The sequence below is a fragment of the Pan troglodytes genome, chromosome 8, assembly GCF_028858775.2.
Source record: "Pan troglodytes isolate AG18354 chromosome 8, NHGRI_mPanTro3-v2.0_pri, whole genome shotgun sequence".
NCBI lineage: Eukaryota > Metazoa > Chordata > Mammalia > Primates > Hominidae > Pan > Pan troglodytes.
In genome coordinates this window covers 139,133,341-139,149,078 of record NC_072406.2, presented here as the reverse complement: position 1 = coordinate 139,149,078, position 15,738 = coordinate 139,133,341, and the positions used below count along the sequence as shown (strand labels likewise).

General features: G+C 51.0%; 2 protein-coding genes across 8 annotated transcripts in view; one reads left to right on the top strand and one right to left on the bottom strand.

Annotated features, from left to right (window-relative positions):
• Nucleotides 1–15,738, bottom strand: part of DOCK1 (dedicator of cytokinesis 1) — a 585,238-nt gene that overhangs the window by 462,400 nt on the left and 107,100 nt on the right. For all 7 annotated transcript variants that reach the window (XM_054659991.2, XM_054659996.2, XM_063782260.1 and 4 more), the window contains 3 exons: nt 6,842–6,967; nt 2,343–2,467; nt 886–984 (listed from right to left, as the gene is read on the bottom strand). In XM_054659991.2, coding sequence (XP_054515966.1) covers nt 886–984; nt 2,343–2,467; nt 6,842–6,967 — 350 coding nt within the window. The remainder of the gene's footprint in view (nt 1–885; nt 985–2,342; nt 2,468–6,841; nt 6,968–15,738) is intronic.
• LOC112204578 (RNA-binding protein 38-like) lies at nt 11,746–12,734 on the top strand. The gene has a single exon (XM_054659998.2). The coding sequence runs from the start codon at nt 11,909–11,911 to the stop codon at nt 12,626–12,628; it is 720 nt and encodes a 239-aa protein (XP_054515973.2). The 5' UTR covers nt 11,746–11,908; the 3' UTR covers nt 12,629–12,734.

Here is a 15,738-nt window from a genome sequence, read left to right as displayed (position 1 = left end):
TCGAGACCAGCCTGGCCAACATGATAAAACCCCATCTCTACTAAAAATACCAAAAACATTAGCCAGGCATCATGGTACATGCCTGTAATCCCAGCTACTCAGGAAGCTGAGGCAAGAGAATCGCTTGAACCCAGGAAGTGGAGGTTGCAGTGAGCCGAGATTGCACCACTGAACTCCAGTCTGGGTGACAGAGTGAGACTCCATCTCAAAAAAAAAAAGTTGCCGTTTTTCTTCTTAGCCCCAACCTGGAAGGGTCTACACTCCTTCCACAGCCGTGGTGACCTGCCCACAGCTGCGCCAAGAAAGCTTTCCTCAAAGAAAAAAGAAAAAAGAAAAAAGACCTAATACATGCTGCCTCTAAGCAAAAATTGTCCCTAATTCTCACATCAAACATCTGTATTCCAGAGCCAACCCCTGGCCTGGTTTTCAAATATTCAAGCTCTTGGCGGTGGGACGGTGTTTACTCCATCGTGGAGATGTGAGCACGCTGCATTATGAAAAGGCACCATGTCAGAGCTACAGAACAGGATCCCACTCCCCAGCAATGACCTCCACAGGCTGGCAGCTCGGTTTTTTTGTTTGGTGTAAAGACAGCATGCCACACATAAAACAGTACTGGGAAGAGAAAGACAATAGCTATCTTAAAAAGACTCTGTCATTTGTCTCCATGAAAGTCCTATTTTTACGTCCAAAAGGAGATGAGAGTAAATGTATTCTAAGAAACACCAGTGTGGTTCCTTAGCAACACTGAATGACTTTGTTGGGAGACACTCTGCCTGCCTGGAGCAGCTCCCAGGCTGAGGAGGATGTTAGGATGTTTCCTTGGGTTACAAATGAGCATTTCATAATCAGCGCCATGTGATAAAATGACCATGTAAATAATACCTTAACAGTCTCAAACCAGCGTGGCTGCTTTACTTGGTAGTAAATCACAGATTTGTACTCTGAAATCGCTTCATCACCAGCACCCGGGAAAATCACATGCTTTAAAAGAAGACATAAAGAGCTCACGTAAGACCTCATAGAGCTTGACACCATATACATCTCCCACTATATATGCGGGGGGACAGGTACGCTCCAAGAACACCAACACACCCCACCACAAATGAACGTGTTCCCAGCAAGGGAAGCACAGATCCACCTGAAGCCAGCGGCCAGCTCCAACCCCTGTTCTCACACATTGAAGATCTTGATGGTTATGACACATGGGGATGACACTGACCTCCAGTTCCCCAGACCCTCAACCCTAATAACTTTAACATTAGGATCTGCAGGAAGTTGCCTGATCCATCCCATAGGTCTAGGGTGAGGGACTGTAGACTAAAAGGTGGGAACCCTCCCCTCCCCTTCCTCCAGCCATGAACACTGTTTGCTTCACTCCAACCAGAAAGACCAGTAGCAAGGGCAGCACCTATGTTTCCAGGCAGACGAGGCAGGCAGTGATGCTGGACGGGGTTCACCCAGAGAGAAAGACATCATGCTTCTCTTGGCGACACTGAGCCTTAGGCACAACCCCATGGGCCCAGAAAAGCCCAGTCCTCCAGCCCTGGTGCAAAGAGGCATCTCACAGGGACAGCAGCTCTGGTTTGACCTCTGGTCATCAGAGGAGGCAATAGCTTCTAAGTACCTCCCAGGTGGACCCTGCAGGCTGCTGTGGCCATGGAAGCAGATCTTCATGATCACCGGTAGGTAGAACACGAGGTCAGAGCTCTGGCTGTCATGAGCAGGTGCTCATTTCCACCCCTAGAGCTCTCTAACCCTGAGCAATTTAATTGATTTCTTAGGGCCTTCATTTTTCTTCATCTCTCAAATCGTAACAATGGTATCTGTACTTCTAGTGTGACTGCTAGACCTTTAGGCCTTGGGCTTGTGACAGCAAATGAGACTCCATGATAAGGTTGGGCAAAGGTGGTCAAGACCACAGGGACCTGCTCAGGCACTGTGGCTCACGCCTGTAATCCCAGCACCTTGGTAGGCCAAGGCGGGCGGATTATTTGAGGTCAACATGGTGAAACCCCATCTCTACTAAAAAATACAAAAATTAGCCAGGCACGGTGGCACACACCTACAGCACTCCAGCCTGGGCAACAGAGCTAGACTCCATCTCAAAAAAAAAAAAAAAAAGACCACAGGGACCTCCTGAGATAGGCCAGCTGCCAGGACCAGAGGACCCCAGACCCTGCATGGCAAGCTGGAGAAAGGGAAACAAGAACCAACGCCAATCCCAAGAAACGGGACTCCAAAGCCCCACCCTGACGATATCTATGCTGTAGCAGAGCCAAGGTGAGCACTTGGCAAGTAAAACTGAAACACTACAGATGAGCCCTCGCCACAATAAATACCTCTAATCGTTTCCCATCCTCATCGTACACAGACACCGTGACCTCCACGTTCTTCGCTGTTGTTTTGCTTCCTTTATCAAAATCTCCTTGAACTAATGTTACATAGATATCATTTCGAACATCACCTGAGGGGGAAGAAATCATACATTTAAAAAACAATCCATTATTAATAGCGTAATTGTGAATTTTGCAAGACTGTCTACCTATCCTCATAGATTATTACAAATACATATTAGATGATTATGAAATATTTTCTACAAAACCGTCTCACCATTTAAATACATGACAAGAGCAATTTTCATCATGATAAAGTTTTCTAGAAAGAGGAAAAATCTCAAAGTTTCCAATGATCTGCTTGGTTATCATCTGGGCAGAGGACACTCTACCCCTCTCAGGGTAGCCGACACCAGAGGGGCTCCAATACTGTTGATGGCATCCACGGCCCATGGCAGCCCACACCATTGTCCCTTGTTAGACGGCTGGCTACGGCTGTCTGAGTCCTCAGTAGCCAAGGACTATCGCAGTATCCACTGGCACTCCCAGGTAACTGGCAAGGTTGCCTCCTATGCATTCTTCTTAAAAGCATGACTCCAAGAGTTGAACTAAAAGCTGATTAAGAATGAGGACCGGCCAGGCGAGGTGGCTCACCCCTGTGATCCCAGCACTTTGGGATGCCGAGGTGGGTAGATCACTTGAGGTCAGGAGTTCAAGACCAGCCAGGCCAACATGGTGAAACCTCATCTCTACTAAAAATACAAAAATTAGCTACTTGGCGTGGTGGTGCAGGCCTGTAATCCCAGCTACTCGGGAGGCAGAAGTTGCTGCGAACCGAGATCCTGCCACTGCACTCCAGCCTCAACAACAGAGCAAAACTCTGTCTCAAAAGCGAGTTAATGGGTGCAGCATGCCAACATGGCACATGCATACATATGTAACAAACCTGCATGTTGTGCACATGTACCCTAAAACTTAAAATAATAAAATAAAATAAAAATAAAGAAAAAAAGAATGAGGATCACCAGCCTAGGATCAGGGAGGAAAAATGGGTCTAGGGAGAAACTTTCTGCACGGCTCTTCCCTTCTGGCAGGCAGCTATCAGGATCTCGAATGGGGACCACAGAGAGAAGAACAAAACAGACCTGTCTGTTTTAAAGTGAGATGGGCTTTTAATTGTAGGGGGGAAAAAAATGCAAGAAATGAGCTCAAGACTCTTCTTCCTACTGAGAACATAGGAAGCCCCTGGTAATGGCCCAACTGGGAGAACTTCACAAGCTTCATTAGTAACATGATTTAGAGGAAGCCTCGTTCCCAGCCGCTGCGCCTCTGCTGCCTGCCTGGCCACCTCCCACGCCCTGACCACCCGCTCTCCCAAGGAGCCAAAGAGCGGTTCCGTCAAGAGCAGCAAATGCCCATTCTGGCTGAAGACCAAAGATCCCTTAAGGAAAATAACTCTCTTTGCTCCTTGCTTTCTTGTTTTGGCTTTTTTTTTTCTTTTAAACTGCTCTATTTTGGCTTTTAATGTATCCAACTATTAAATTAAGCTTTCATTTAAAAGTCATTATCATCATAATCCCAGTGGGTTGCCACCACAGCCACAGTAGCTGTGTGGAAGGAGGCGCGGCTGCCGCCCGCTGATACTGACCACGAGAAGAACCGTGGAGCACAGGACGAGGGGCAGGTGCAAGGCCACCCAACCAAGACTTGTTGCTCATTTGCTGTGTGACCTTGGACAAGTCACTTAGCCTACAAGGCCAGCACCACTAAACAGCCTCATTGATAAGGAAGGCATAAACTCCATGATCTCTCAGCCTAAAAACTCTATCAAGGCACAAACACCATCATCAAAAAAGAACTTCAAGGCCAGGTGCAGTGGCTCACGCCTGTAATCCCAGCGCTTTGCGAGGCTCAGGCGGGTGAATTGCCTGAGCTCAGGAGTTTGAGACCAGCCTGGACAACACAGTGAACCCCCGTCTCTACTAAAATAAAAAGATTAGCCAGGCATGGTAGTGCGTGCCTGTAATCCCAGCTATTCCGGAGGCTCAGGCAGGAGAACTGCTTGAAACTGGGAGGCAGAGGTTGCGGTGAGCTGAGATCGTGCTACTGCACTCCAGCCCGGGTGACAGGGCGAAACTCCCACAGCCTCACTCCCAAGTACACCTCGAGTGTGTTACTCCAGGGCCAGCACATAAGTAAGACCTCATTTACAGTAGGCAAACCCCACAAATGGGCATTCACCATAGACCCTCATCAAATGCCTCCCCAGGTTACAGAACATTCTGGGGAAGAAGGAACTAGAAGCAGACATAGTGGACTCCCGCTACCTTCCCAGCTTAAAGGAAAACTTGGCATCGCCTGCCTGGATCCTTCCTAAGGATTCCAGGAGTCCAGCGAGCCATGAGAAAGTAGCAGAGCAGGCCGCTGGGTGATGGGACAGGCTCTGCGCTGTCCAAAGAAGATGCGCATCCCTGCAAACAGTGACAAAACCGGGTGATACACAGGTTCTGCAGGCTAAAGACAGGGAGACAGACTGATAACCGCCCATACTCTTCTCTCTCTCTGGTGCCCACAGCCCAGCCAGTGATTACTCGGCCAACAGAGAACACAGATGACCCACCCAAGCTAGAATCCCTTCCTGTGAGATATATACCCGAGGACTCAGCACATGGAACCTGCCAGAACAACAATGGTCAACTGTATCATTTCCCTATGAATCTATCATGAGATGATCTACAAGTTTAGACTTAGTTTTTTTTTTTTTTGAGACAGGGTCTCTATCTGTCACTCAAGCTGGAGTGCAGTGGTTGTGATCATGGCTCACTGCGGCTTTGACCTCCTGTGCTCCAGGGATCCTCCCACCTCAGCCTCCCTAGTACCTGCTACTACCAGGCGCTCACCACCACGCCGGGCCTAGACTTAGTTTTTAAGTCTATCCATCATAAGGGAAACACTATTGGCATGAACTGGAAGCTTCTGAGTTTCCCTTTGAACATGAGGACATCCTAAGGATGCCAAGATAAATGCATATTGCCAATTGCTTCATCCTAATTCATAAGTCTGTATCTCAAATGCAAATACAAATAATAAGTATACAAATTAGTCCACTCCCATTAATAAACCTAAATTAATTTCCTGCATATAGACTGGACACACACAAGCAATAGCTTCAGAATTGACTAAACGTCATGCTTTTCTTTCTGTACAGGTAAGCCTAGCTATTATTTAGCCTAACCAATTTAGATGTCTTTCATATGGATTTACCAGACCGACTATTCAACGACCCACAACAGCCCTGAAAGACAAAAGGAGTAGAAAGAATGTGTCTTGAAGTTGCACTAAGGGTAAGCAGAGCGGTAACTCCTACAGCATGCACCCTGAATAGCCACCACTCTCCTGGCTATACAGCACAGGCCTATAAAAGGAGGTCGCGTTGAATATGTATTAATTTGTCCCCGTTTCCACGGCTCATTAGCTGAGCGACTTTAGGCTACAGTTTAATCTGGATAGGAATTCACTCAACACCAGTTTGTGGGCTTCCAAGAGCCTCACGTGGTTCAAGTTAGTTTTGTTTTGAGACAGGGTCTCAATCTGTCGCTCGGGCTAGAGTGCAGTGGCGTGATCTGTGCTCACAGCAACCTCTGCCTCCCAGGTTCAAGTGATTCTCCCACCTCAGCCCCACAAAGTAACTGGAATGACAGGCATATGCCACCATGCCCAGCTAATTTTTTTATTTTTTTGTCAAGACGGGGTTTCGCCATGTTCCCCAGGCTGGTCTCGAACCCCTGAGTTCAAGTGATCCCCCCGCCTCGAACTCCCAAAGTGCTAGGATTACAGGCATGAGCCACTACGCCCTGCCAAGCCACGTAAAGCATTACTTGCAAACCAAAAAGTATCACACGGATATAAAGGATACAAATTAACATGCTTCCAAAGATCTCTTGATGATCAAATCAGATTATTAGGAACGTTATTTGGAAAATGAAAAGTATTATGTAAATATGAGATTAATGTTAACACGCAAATCCTGTTATTGCTCAGTTCAGAATTCATGACTTAGAATTCATGACTTAGAATTCATGGAGCAATGCCAGTATAACGTACACTAGCTGAGCGGGCGCAGGCACAGGCATTTCCATTCAGCAACCATCCAACCCTGCCATTTGCCCTAAGTGGGCTTCACAATGGGCAGCTCCCTTTCTGACCTCTTTCTTCTTTTGACCTGATGTCTACCCAGACATTTGCTGGGTGCCCACGCCCCCCTCACACAATCCTTGCAGCTGGGGAGAGCTGATCCATCCAGGGGTACAGGGGGCCAGGGAGCATATTCTACCACTCCGGTCACAGCCCCATGATCCATAACCATGCTGGGGCTTACAGGGTCACCTACCAGGAGCTGAGCCCTTTCCTTGCCAGAGCTCATACATGATGCTGCCCACACATCATCCTCCGTGGCCGGCTACCCCCATGCCATGCTGAGAAGCCCTGAACAAGCCAGTTCTTACCAGGCATGATTATCTCCGGAAACCCTGTTTTTCGAGCCACAGCTGTGGTCCTGTCCACTAAATGCGGAAACTCTTTTCGGATCTGATGGATATCTCCAGGAAGTAATTTCAATGTTACCCACAAACCTGGAAAAACAATGGATGCTGTTAAGTCGCATTTTATCCTATGCATTTTTAGAAGTTTTCACGAAACCAATTTCAATGAATGAGAGACTTTTAATTCACAATTCAACATCTCGAGAGAAAAGGTGGGTATATGAGAAAGAGAGGGGCAAGACAAAAGGTGCCTGTCGTGGGGACTCCATGCATCCAACGAGCTGGGATGCCAGCCCTGCCCTAGGGTGACTCACAGACAGCTGAACGCACATCAGCAGCTGCTGTGCACCCACTGTGCTGCTGAGGAATGCCAAGGACCAATGTCTCTTTTGAGTGGGTAGACATTTAAGATAAATCAGCAGGCCACCTTTTTCTGGGAGGTGGCTGAGAAGTCTGTCATTTTCTAGTCTCCCAGGAAAGACAAAGGCAGGGGAGGATTCTGGAGGTGAATTCGTAGCTTCGAGAACCCATCAAAGTTTCAAGTAGCTAAGCAGCATCACACAACCTGGGCGAGCAGTGGAGCACCAGTCTGCAGGGCCACCAGCAGGACAGCCCTCCCCAGCCACGACAGGTGCAGCCTGTGGAGCCCAGGCCCTCTGTACCACGGTGCCACAGCAAAAGAAAACAAAGCCGCAGACGCTCTCGGCTCTTTTCTCCAAGAGAGAAATGAAGACTTTAAAAGCCTCTAAACCTAGATGCCAGGGGTATCCTGGGGAGAGGGCAGTAAACCCGGTGGGGGTCTATGTGTAAGGGCGTGTGTGCGGGATGTGTGCAGGATCTTTCTCCCTGCAAGGCTGACAAAGAACTGTGGTTTGTATAAATACTGAGTAGCAACCAAATAGGAGGTGACAGTACAAGGAAACAAGCCACACATTCCAACAAGTCAAAGGTGAGGCAGGCAGGGGCTCGGCCTGAGCTGTCTTCTGCGACGGCATCCTTTCCCCCCATGGGAAGGGGCTGGCACTATAAGCCAGCACATGGGGGTGCTCTGTCCCTGAGGCCTCAGGGGGGGCTGCCTGCTTGCTTCCCCCTACTCAGCTCGGTAGGGCCTCATCTGCCCCTCAGAACATGAAAGCCTCTGTCCTCACTTCTACTAGCATGGGTATGCGCGCATGCCTGTGGCTGTGCGTGTGTCTGTGTGAGTCACTGTGCGTCTGTGTATCTGTATCTGCACATGTGTATCTGTATCTGCACATGTGTGTCTGTGTGTGTGTCCATGTGTGTCTGTACACGTGTGTGTCTGTGTATGTGTGTCTCTATCTGTGTCTGTGTATCTGTATGTGTGTGGCTAAATCTGTGTCTGTTTGTGTTTCTGTATCTGTGTCTTTCTGTATCTGTATGTATGTCTGTGCCTGTATGTGTGCTTATGTGTGTATCTGTATCTGTGTGTGAGTGTATATATATATATGTCTGTGTGCGTGTCTGTGTCCATATCCATGTGTGTATCTGTGTCTGTGTGTGTGTGTCTATATGTATATCTGAGTGGAGGGGGCTGTCTGTATCTGTGTGTGTCTGTGTTTAATGGTGTCTGTATCTGTGTGTGCGTGTGTGTGTATGTGTGGTGTATCTGTGTGTGTGTGTTTGTGGTGTCTGTATCTGTGTGTGTATGTGCGTATGTCTGTGTTTGTGGTATCTGTATCTGTGTGTGTGTGTGTCTGTTTTTATGGTGTATCATGTGTTTATGTGTATGTGTTTGTGGTGTATCTGTGTGTGTTTATGGTGTCTGCATCTGTGTGTGTGTGTCTGTGGTGTCTGCATCTGTGTGTGTGTGTTTGTGGTGTCTGTATCTGTGTGTGTATCTGTTTTTGTGGTGTCTGTATCGTGTGTATGTGTTTGTGGTGTATCTGTGTGTGTGTTTGTGGTGTCTGTATCTGTGTGTATGTGTTTGTGGTGTATCTATGTATCTGTGTATTTGTGGTGTCTGCATCTGTGTGTGTGTGTGTGTTTTTGGTGTCTGTATCTGTGTGTGTGTATGTATTTGTGGTATATCTGTGTGTGTTTGTGGTGTCTGTATCTGTGTGTGTGTTTATGGTATCTCTGTGTGTGTGTATGTGTAGTGTATCTGTGTGTGTGTTTGTGGTGTCTGTATCTGTGTGTGTGTGCGTGTGTCTGTGTTTGTGGTGTTTGTATCTTTTAGTGTGTGTGTGTGCATGTGTGTTTGTGTGTGTGTGGTGTCTATCTGTGTGTGTATGTGCGTATGTCTGTGTTTGTGGTATTTGTATCTGTGTGTGTGTATGTGTGCATGTGTGTGTATGTATGTGTGTGTGTGCAGCTGTCCCCTCTTCAGATGCCTCCAGAGCAGAACCTGCCCTCCATCACCCTCAGCTCAGCACCCTGCCCTGCATGGAAGGAACTGAGACAGTCACAGGCCTGTTCTCCAGCAGCCTGCCTTCTCAGCAGCACTGGGAGGTAACTAACAGCGGTGCCGGCACCTCTGGCTGTCCCTGACGGGAGCAGCTCTGCTTGATTCAATCCCGTACCTCACGCCCTGTCCTCTGGCTGCCCATTCCTATATCCGCTATCCTGGAAACGGCATTCTCCTTTGCTCAGGTTTCCATTAGTTGGAGCTGAGAAGTCAAAAGTCACGATGATGTTTTGTTCTTTGCCAGCTGGTGAAACCCCCTTTCCTCTTGCTATCTAGTGAGTCCCTCTAATTTATTCAAAAGTAGCTACTGAGCACCTACTATGTGCCAGGCAAATACTGGGCACTGCACCTACTGGAGACATAGGGCAGACCCTCACGACCTCCCCTGACAGGTGTTTAGCTTCCATTGCCAACGGTCAAACACTAACTCCATGGTCTCTTAAGAGAAATATGCAACTGCGAAGTTCTCATGGGAGAAGTCCTGAGCACACTGCAAGGCATCCTGGGACCACAGTCTCAAGGGTCACAGAGGAAGGGACTTTGGGGCTGAGACCTGCAGGAAGTGAGGGAACTGCAGGCCTGTCCTCACCCAGGGGAGGTGGAGCCCCCAGACGCTGTGGTAAGACAGTGCGGAGGCTGGGGTGGCAGGGACTGTGGTCTATCTGAAGGATGGGGGGCACCCAGAGGGGGGCTCAGGAACAAGAGTCAGGCTCTGACCTGACACCCTATGGCTACAGGGAATGGGTAGGCAGGAGAACAGAGCACAGTGGGGATGGAATCGCAGCAGGGAGGCCACCGCATGATCCTAGCTGGCTGGCAGGACGTGAATGCCACTATGGAGGGTGGGAGAGGGACCAGCGTGAAGGTCAAGTCAGCAGAACCACGGGGACTTGGGGTAGGAGGAGGCGCAGCTTACAGAGACGGTGCCCCTTGCAGGCACAACCACTAGCAAGTCCCAGGGGTACCGTTCCTTGGAATAGGAAGACCCGCTCGCTCCAGGCAGAGCTGCCTGAAGGGCAAGCACCCAGAGTGGGGAAGGAAAGAAGAGCCCCGAAGAGGCAGGAGAAAGGCCCACTTTGAGAGCTCACAAGGGGACAGAGACCTCAGAGATAACAGGGGAAATGGGAAACTGGGACGGGATGGTGCCCATGCAGCCACAGGGCTCCTGGTGGGAGACGGGGGCAGAGGGGGCGGGGGCGCTCAGGGAGAGGGCCGATGCTGGGAGGCAGAAGGGTGAAGATGAATGGGAGACGAAGACCAGAGGGAGAGGCCACATAGACAGAGACAGATGTATTACTCAGGGTAGGACTGCTTCTTGGTGTTTCTTTTCTTTCCTTTTTTTTTTTAAATATTTTTTTTCTTTTTCCTTTCTTTTTAAGATATGAAATTCCAGATTATGGGAGGGAGAGTTTGAAGAAGGAAGAACCACCAATAGAAAGCGGTCCCCAAAGAGGTATCGGGGATGGCACCCAGACAGGAGCACATGTACCACTGCCCAGAATGTGCGTTTCACTAGACAAGTGACCACAAAACGCAAGTGGGAGCTAAACCCTGCCTCTACTCGCTCACAGAGCCACAGGCCCTGGCGCTGGCTGCATCTCCCTACTCACCTGGTTGATGAGGCCCCTTTTTCTAATTCACACAAAAGCACCCTGAGCTAACAGCAGCTCCAGACCTGCAGAACAGGTAAGCAGACAGATGGGCAAAGGGCCAGGCACTTCCTCACCCTAACCCCCAGCCCTGGCCTCCGGGAGAGCAAACCAAAGCCCAGACCCTGACGGAAGAGCCTGAGGAACTGGCACCGTGGCTGACAGGGAGCTGGTCTTCCCTGGGACACCAGGATGCAGCTAAGAGTTTCTCAAATCTCAGGAGTTTGAGTCCAAAAGCCTCCCTGGAGAATGAATGTCCACAAAATAAAGCTTACAGAAAGATGCTCTTTGAAGGATTGCAGGATGTGGTGAGGTCATTATCTACAGAGGTCAAAGGTTGAGACATGAGGATGGAACACTTAACACTTAATATTAGAAATCCTGTGTTTCAAACACCTTTCTCAGAAACGCCGGCCTGCGCAAATATCTTAATACATAAACTAATGCACTAGTGACACAATTAAATTTATTACCACACGCTTTAAAAATGGAAATTAAATGTTCCTGATTACGCTGTGTTTTAAATGCTTTTCTCACAGGAGAAAAAAGTGCATTTGGGGTTGACATTTGCTTAAGCAGAATAACTAAAAACAAAGAGGATTAGCATACATTCTATCTCAAACAACAGAACCAGATGTCTGGAGTCTTCATGAATTCACTGTCCACGTAAAATGTCCACACCTCGGGGTTCAGGGATCAGAATAATTTGGATTAAATATTCAGGATTTTGTCTCTTGTGAAGAGGAAACATGTTGGCATAAACCAAAAACTGGAGAGTCCCCGCAGCGCCGGTCGGGAGCCCAGCGCGGCGCAGCTCGGCGCGCACGGCGGGAGCGGCGCGCGAGTGGTCGGGCCTGGCGGCTGGACGGGCGCCCCTCGCTGCCCCGCGCGCTCCCCGCCGCCCCCCATGAGCGCAGCCCCGCGCGGCCCGGGTCCGTAGGCGGCGGGGCGCCCCCCATGCTGCTGCAGCCCGCGCCGTGCGCCCCGAGCGCGGGCTTCCCGCGGCCCCTGGCCGCCCCCGGCGCCATGCACGGCTCGCAGAAGGACACCACGTTCACCAAGATCTTCGTGGGCGGCCTGCCGTACCACACTACCGACGCCTCGCTCAGGAAGTACTTCGAGGGCTTCAGCGACATCGAGGAGGCCGTGGTCATCACCGACCGCCAGACGGGCAAGTCCCGCGGCTACAGCTTCGTGACCATGGCCGACCGGGCGGCAGCTGAGAGGGCTTGCAAAGACCCGAACCCCATCATCGACGGCCACAAGGCCAACGTGAACCTGGCATATCTGGGCGCCAAGCCGCGGAGCCTCCAGACGGGCTTTGCCATTGGGGTGCAGCAGCTGCACCCCACCTTGATCCAGCGGACTTACGGGCTGACCCCGCACTACATCTACCCACCAGCCATCGTGCAGCCCAGCGTGGTGATCCCAGCCGCCCCTGTCCCGTCGCTGTCCTCGCCCTACATTGAGTACACGCCGGCCAGCCCGGCCTACGCCCAGTACCCACCGGCCACCTATGACCAGTACCCATACGCCGCCTCGCCTGCCACGGCTGCCAGCTTCGTGGGCTACAGCTACCAGGCCGCCGTGCCCCAGGCCCTCTCAGCCGCAGCCCCCGCGGGCACCACCTTCGTGCAGTACCAGGCGCCGCAGCTGCAGCCTGACAGGATGCAGTGAGGGGCGTTCCTGCCCCGAGGACTGTGGCATTGTCACCTTCACAGCAGACAGAGCTGCCAGGCCATGATGGGCTGGCGACAGCCCGGCTGAGCTTCAGTGAGGTGCCACCAGCACCCGTGCCTCCGAAGACCGCTCGGGCATTCCGCCTGCACCCTGGGACAGTGGAGAGACGGCTTCTCTTTAATCTAGGTCCCATTGTGTCTTGAGGGAGGACTTTAAGAATGACTGAGAGCTATTTAAAGACGCAATCCCAGGTTCCTTGCACACCATGGCAGCCTCTCCTTGCACCTTCTCCTGCCTCTCCACACTCCAGGTTCCCTCAGGCTTGTGTCCCCACCGCTGCATCGTGGCGGGGTGTCACAGACCCTCTGCAGCCCCTGGCTGCCCTGAACTGTGCAGAGATGCCTGACTCCAGGGAAACCTGAGAGCAAGAAGTTAATGGACTGTTTATTGTAACTTGATCCTCCCGAGCTGTGAGCGCAGTCTGAGGTGTGAGGACACGGCCTCCTGTTGGAGTCCCATTTTCTCCATCAGGGCACGTGGGCGGCTTCCTCAAGCCCGGAGGAGCTCCCAGGCGCACAGGGGCCGCCGGTAACAGGGGCAGCCGGCCAAAGGCCCCTTTCCAGTCATAGCACTGAAGTTGCAACTTTTTTCTTGTAATTGTTTTGCTACTAAGATAATTTCAGAAGTTCAGTCTATTTTTTCAGCGGATACTGCCGCCACCAAGAATCCAAAACCTATTTTTGACTTGGAGAGACTTGCTTTTGTTGGTTCCGCCCGTGGAGACGACGATAGTGTTTCTGTATAATAAAGTGTCTGCCGGCTCGCGGGCCAGGATCCTCTCGGTGGGATGGGCACCACAGACAGGAGGCCCCTCAGGCCCGTGCGGGCCACTGTCTGCTGCCGCCTGCCGGGGTGGCAGAGTGAGTTGTCTCAGGACCCCGTCACTGCCACGTTGACACTCCTCTCCCTTCCCTTCCTCCCCAACTCCCCAAACACTGTGGAAGGGGAGAAGGAAGTGACCCACAGCATTCAGGCCACTTGGGGTCTAGACCATGGTGGTGCCAGCCTAGGGGGGCAGGGGCCCTCAGCTCTGCCCGCTGGAGCGGTTGAGTGCAGAAGGGTGCGCCTCTTCCCTCTACCCCCGCACCACCTGCTGTGTGCCAGCCTGAGACGGTTCCTGCCTGTCTTGGGGGTTGGTGGAGGGTGGAGGCAGTTCTGCCAGCCGTGGCAGGGCTGCTATGGGGCATCCAGGGCTGTGGGGGTCTGGAGGAGGGGACATGAGGTGAGAGGTATCCTGGCCGAGGACGGGGGGCAGCGGGGGGTCTCCCTCCGGACCTACCTCAGGGAGCTGAGCGTGCAGGCGCTCCAGGGCAGGCCTGGGACAGAGTCAAGGCCCAGAGAATAAAGGTAGCTAATCTCATAATAATATTTTTATTAGAATGTTCTGATGATAAAAATAAAACTTGTTTTCTTTAAAGAAAAAAAAAAAAACTGGCCAAGGCCAAGTGGTGAGCTCAAGAGACAGGAGGCGCATGTGGACAGAGGTGTGAAGAAACCCAGTGGTTCTCTCTGAAGATGAGTATCTCCTCCATGTCCCTTCCACTCCTGGGGCCGCTAACAGTCACGTGACAGACAAGCAAGGATCAGGTTAAGCCTGGGCTGCCGGTGATAAAATGAGCGCCGGTGGGCAGCGCCCTGCAGTCCCGGCGGCCGATCTGTGCGGCTGCCCTCACTGGCCACATTGCTCACCTCTGACCTGAATTCCACCCACCATTGTGCCCTGGAGAAAATTCAGGTTCAAGGAAAACAAGCACTAGTCATGTTGCCTAAGGCCATTCTGATTCAGGAAGTCACCTGTGATCCCCTTGACAAAACTATCACTGTTCTTCTCCCTCGGTTTTCACTGTGACTTGAAAATGCCCACTCCTCCCAGAAGTTCAAGGAACTGGACCCCTGGACATGAGCCCAAGGTTCGCCGGCTTCAAAGATCTTGGCCACACACCAGTGAGCCTGGCAGAGGCAGGCTTCTGGTCCTCTTTCCCAGTGATTTCCTGCTGGCCTGACACCAAACTCCACTTTCCCTGAATGACTCTAATAAAAGTTTATCAAAACTCCGATGACTGCAAAAGAAACTGGAGATCCGAGGGCAGTCCCAGCTCGAAGCACTGAAGGATCGGCTGGCAACCTTTGCACTGGCACTCCCAGCCTGAGAGTGACTCCAATCTAAACAGCCCTAATTGGACCTCCCAGTGGTTTTCAATTAAAGTGTAAATTGGGAGGGCTGTTAATTTAGGAGAAGATGGGTCCTGGGTCAGCTGAAAATCGCTCTGTCTGCAGAGGCCACATCTCATTAACGTTCCGGGTTGGGGTTTTTGTCCTGCTACTGTTTGCCAGAAAGGGGGGTAGTTCACACCAGAAGAAAGCTGGAGGTCCCTGCAGATCCCTAGGAAGGCTCATTCTCTAAAACATTCTTCAGGCTCAATTCACATTCTCCTTTAGAACAGTGGAAATGAATCAAGATAATTGTTTTTTAAAAGTCTAGTGACATAAGGTAGCTGGACGATGAAGCAGGTCTGTTCACCTAAGCTCTACCGCGTTTACGGGCAGTCTGCATGGATCAGGGAGTGAGACGGTCAAGTTCTGAAGGTGACTTCCCCTTGGGCTGGAGGCGGGGCCTCAGTCACAGTTGTTTCCTGGCAGCCCTCCTGGCCAGCCAAGTGCCAACTGTCACCAGCCCGAGGTGACTGATTCATTCCTTCTGCCAGCAGCAGGTCAGCTGCTCGGAAACGTGTCAGTGCAGGATTAAAAACAGTGAGTGTGAGGCGGAGTGTAGGGGCGGAGAAATCACTTAAATGACAGAACTCAGGGGAGCAAGTCTGCACAAATGAAATCACCTTCTTAGGGAGACCAGCAGGGGAGACCCAGAACAGGCAGAGATTAGCACACAACATGGGCAGAGGGAGTTAGGCCTACCGCCTGCATGTTCCTCTAAACTTCTAATCTGACCCCACTCTCCATCCAGGAGTGGGCTCTCAGCAATGTTCACAAAGGTGACGGGCAAGAAAACCGTCATGCACTGTACACAGGGGCAACTGTCACACACATTC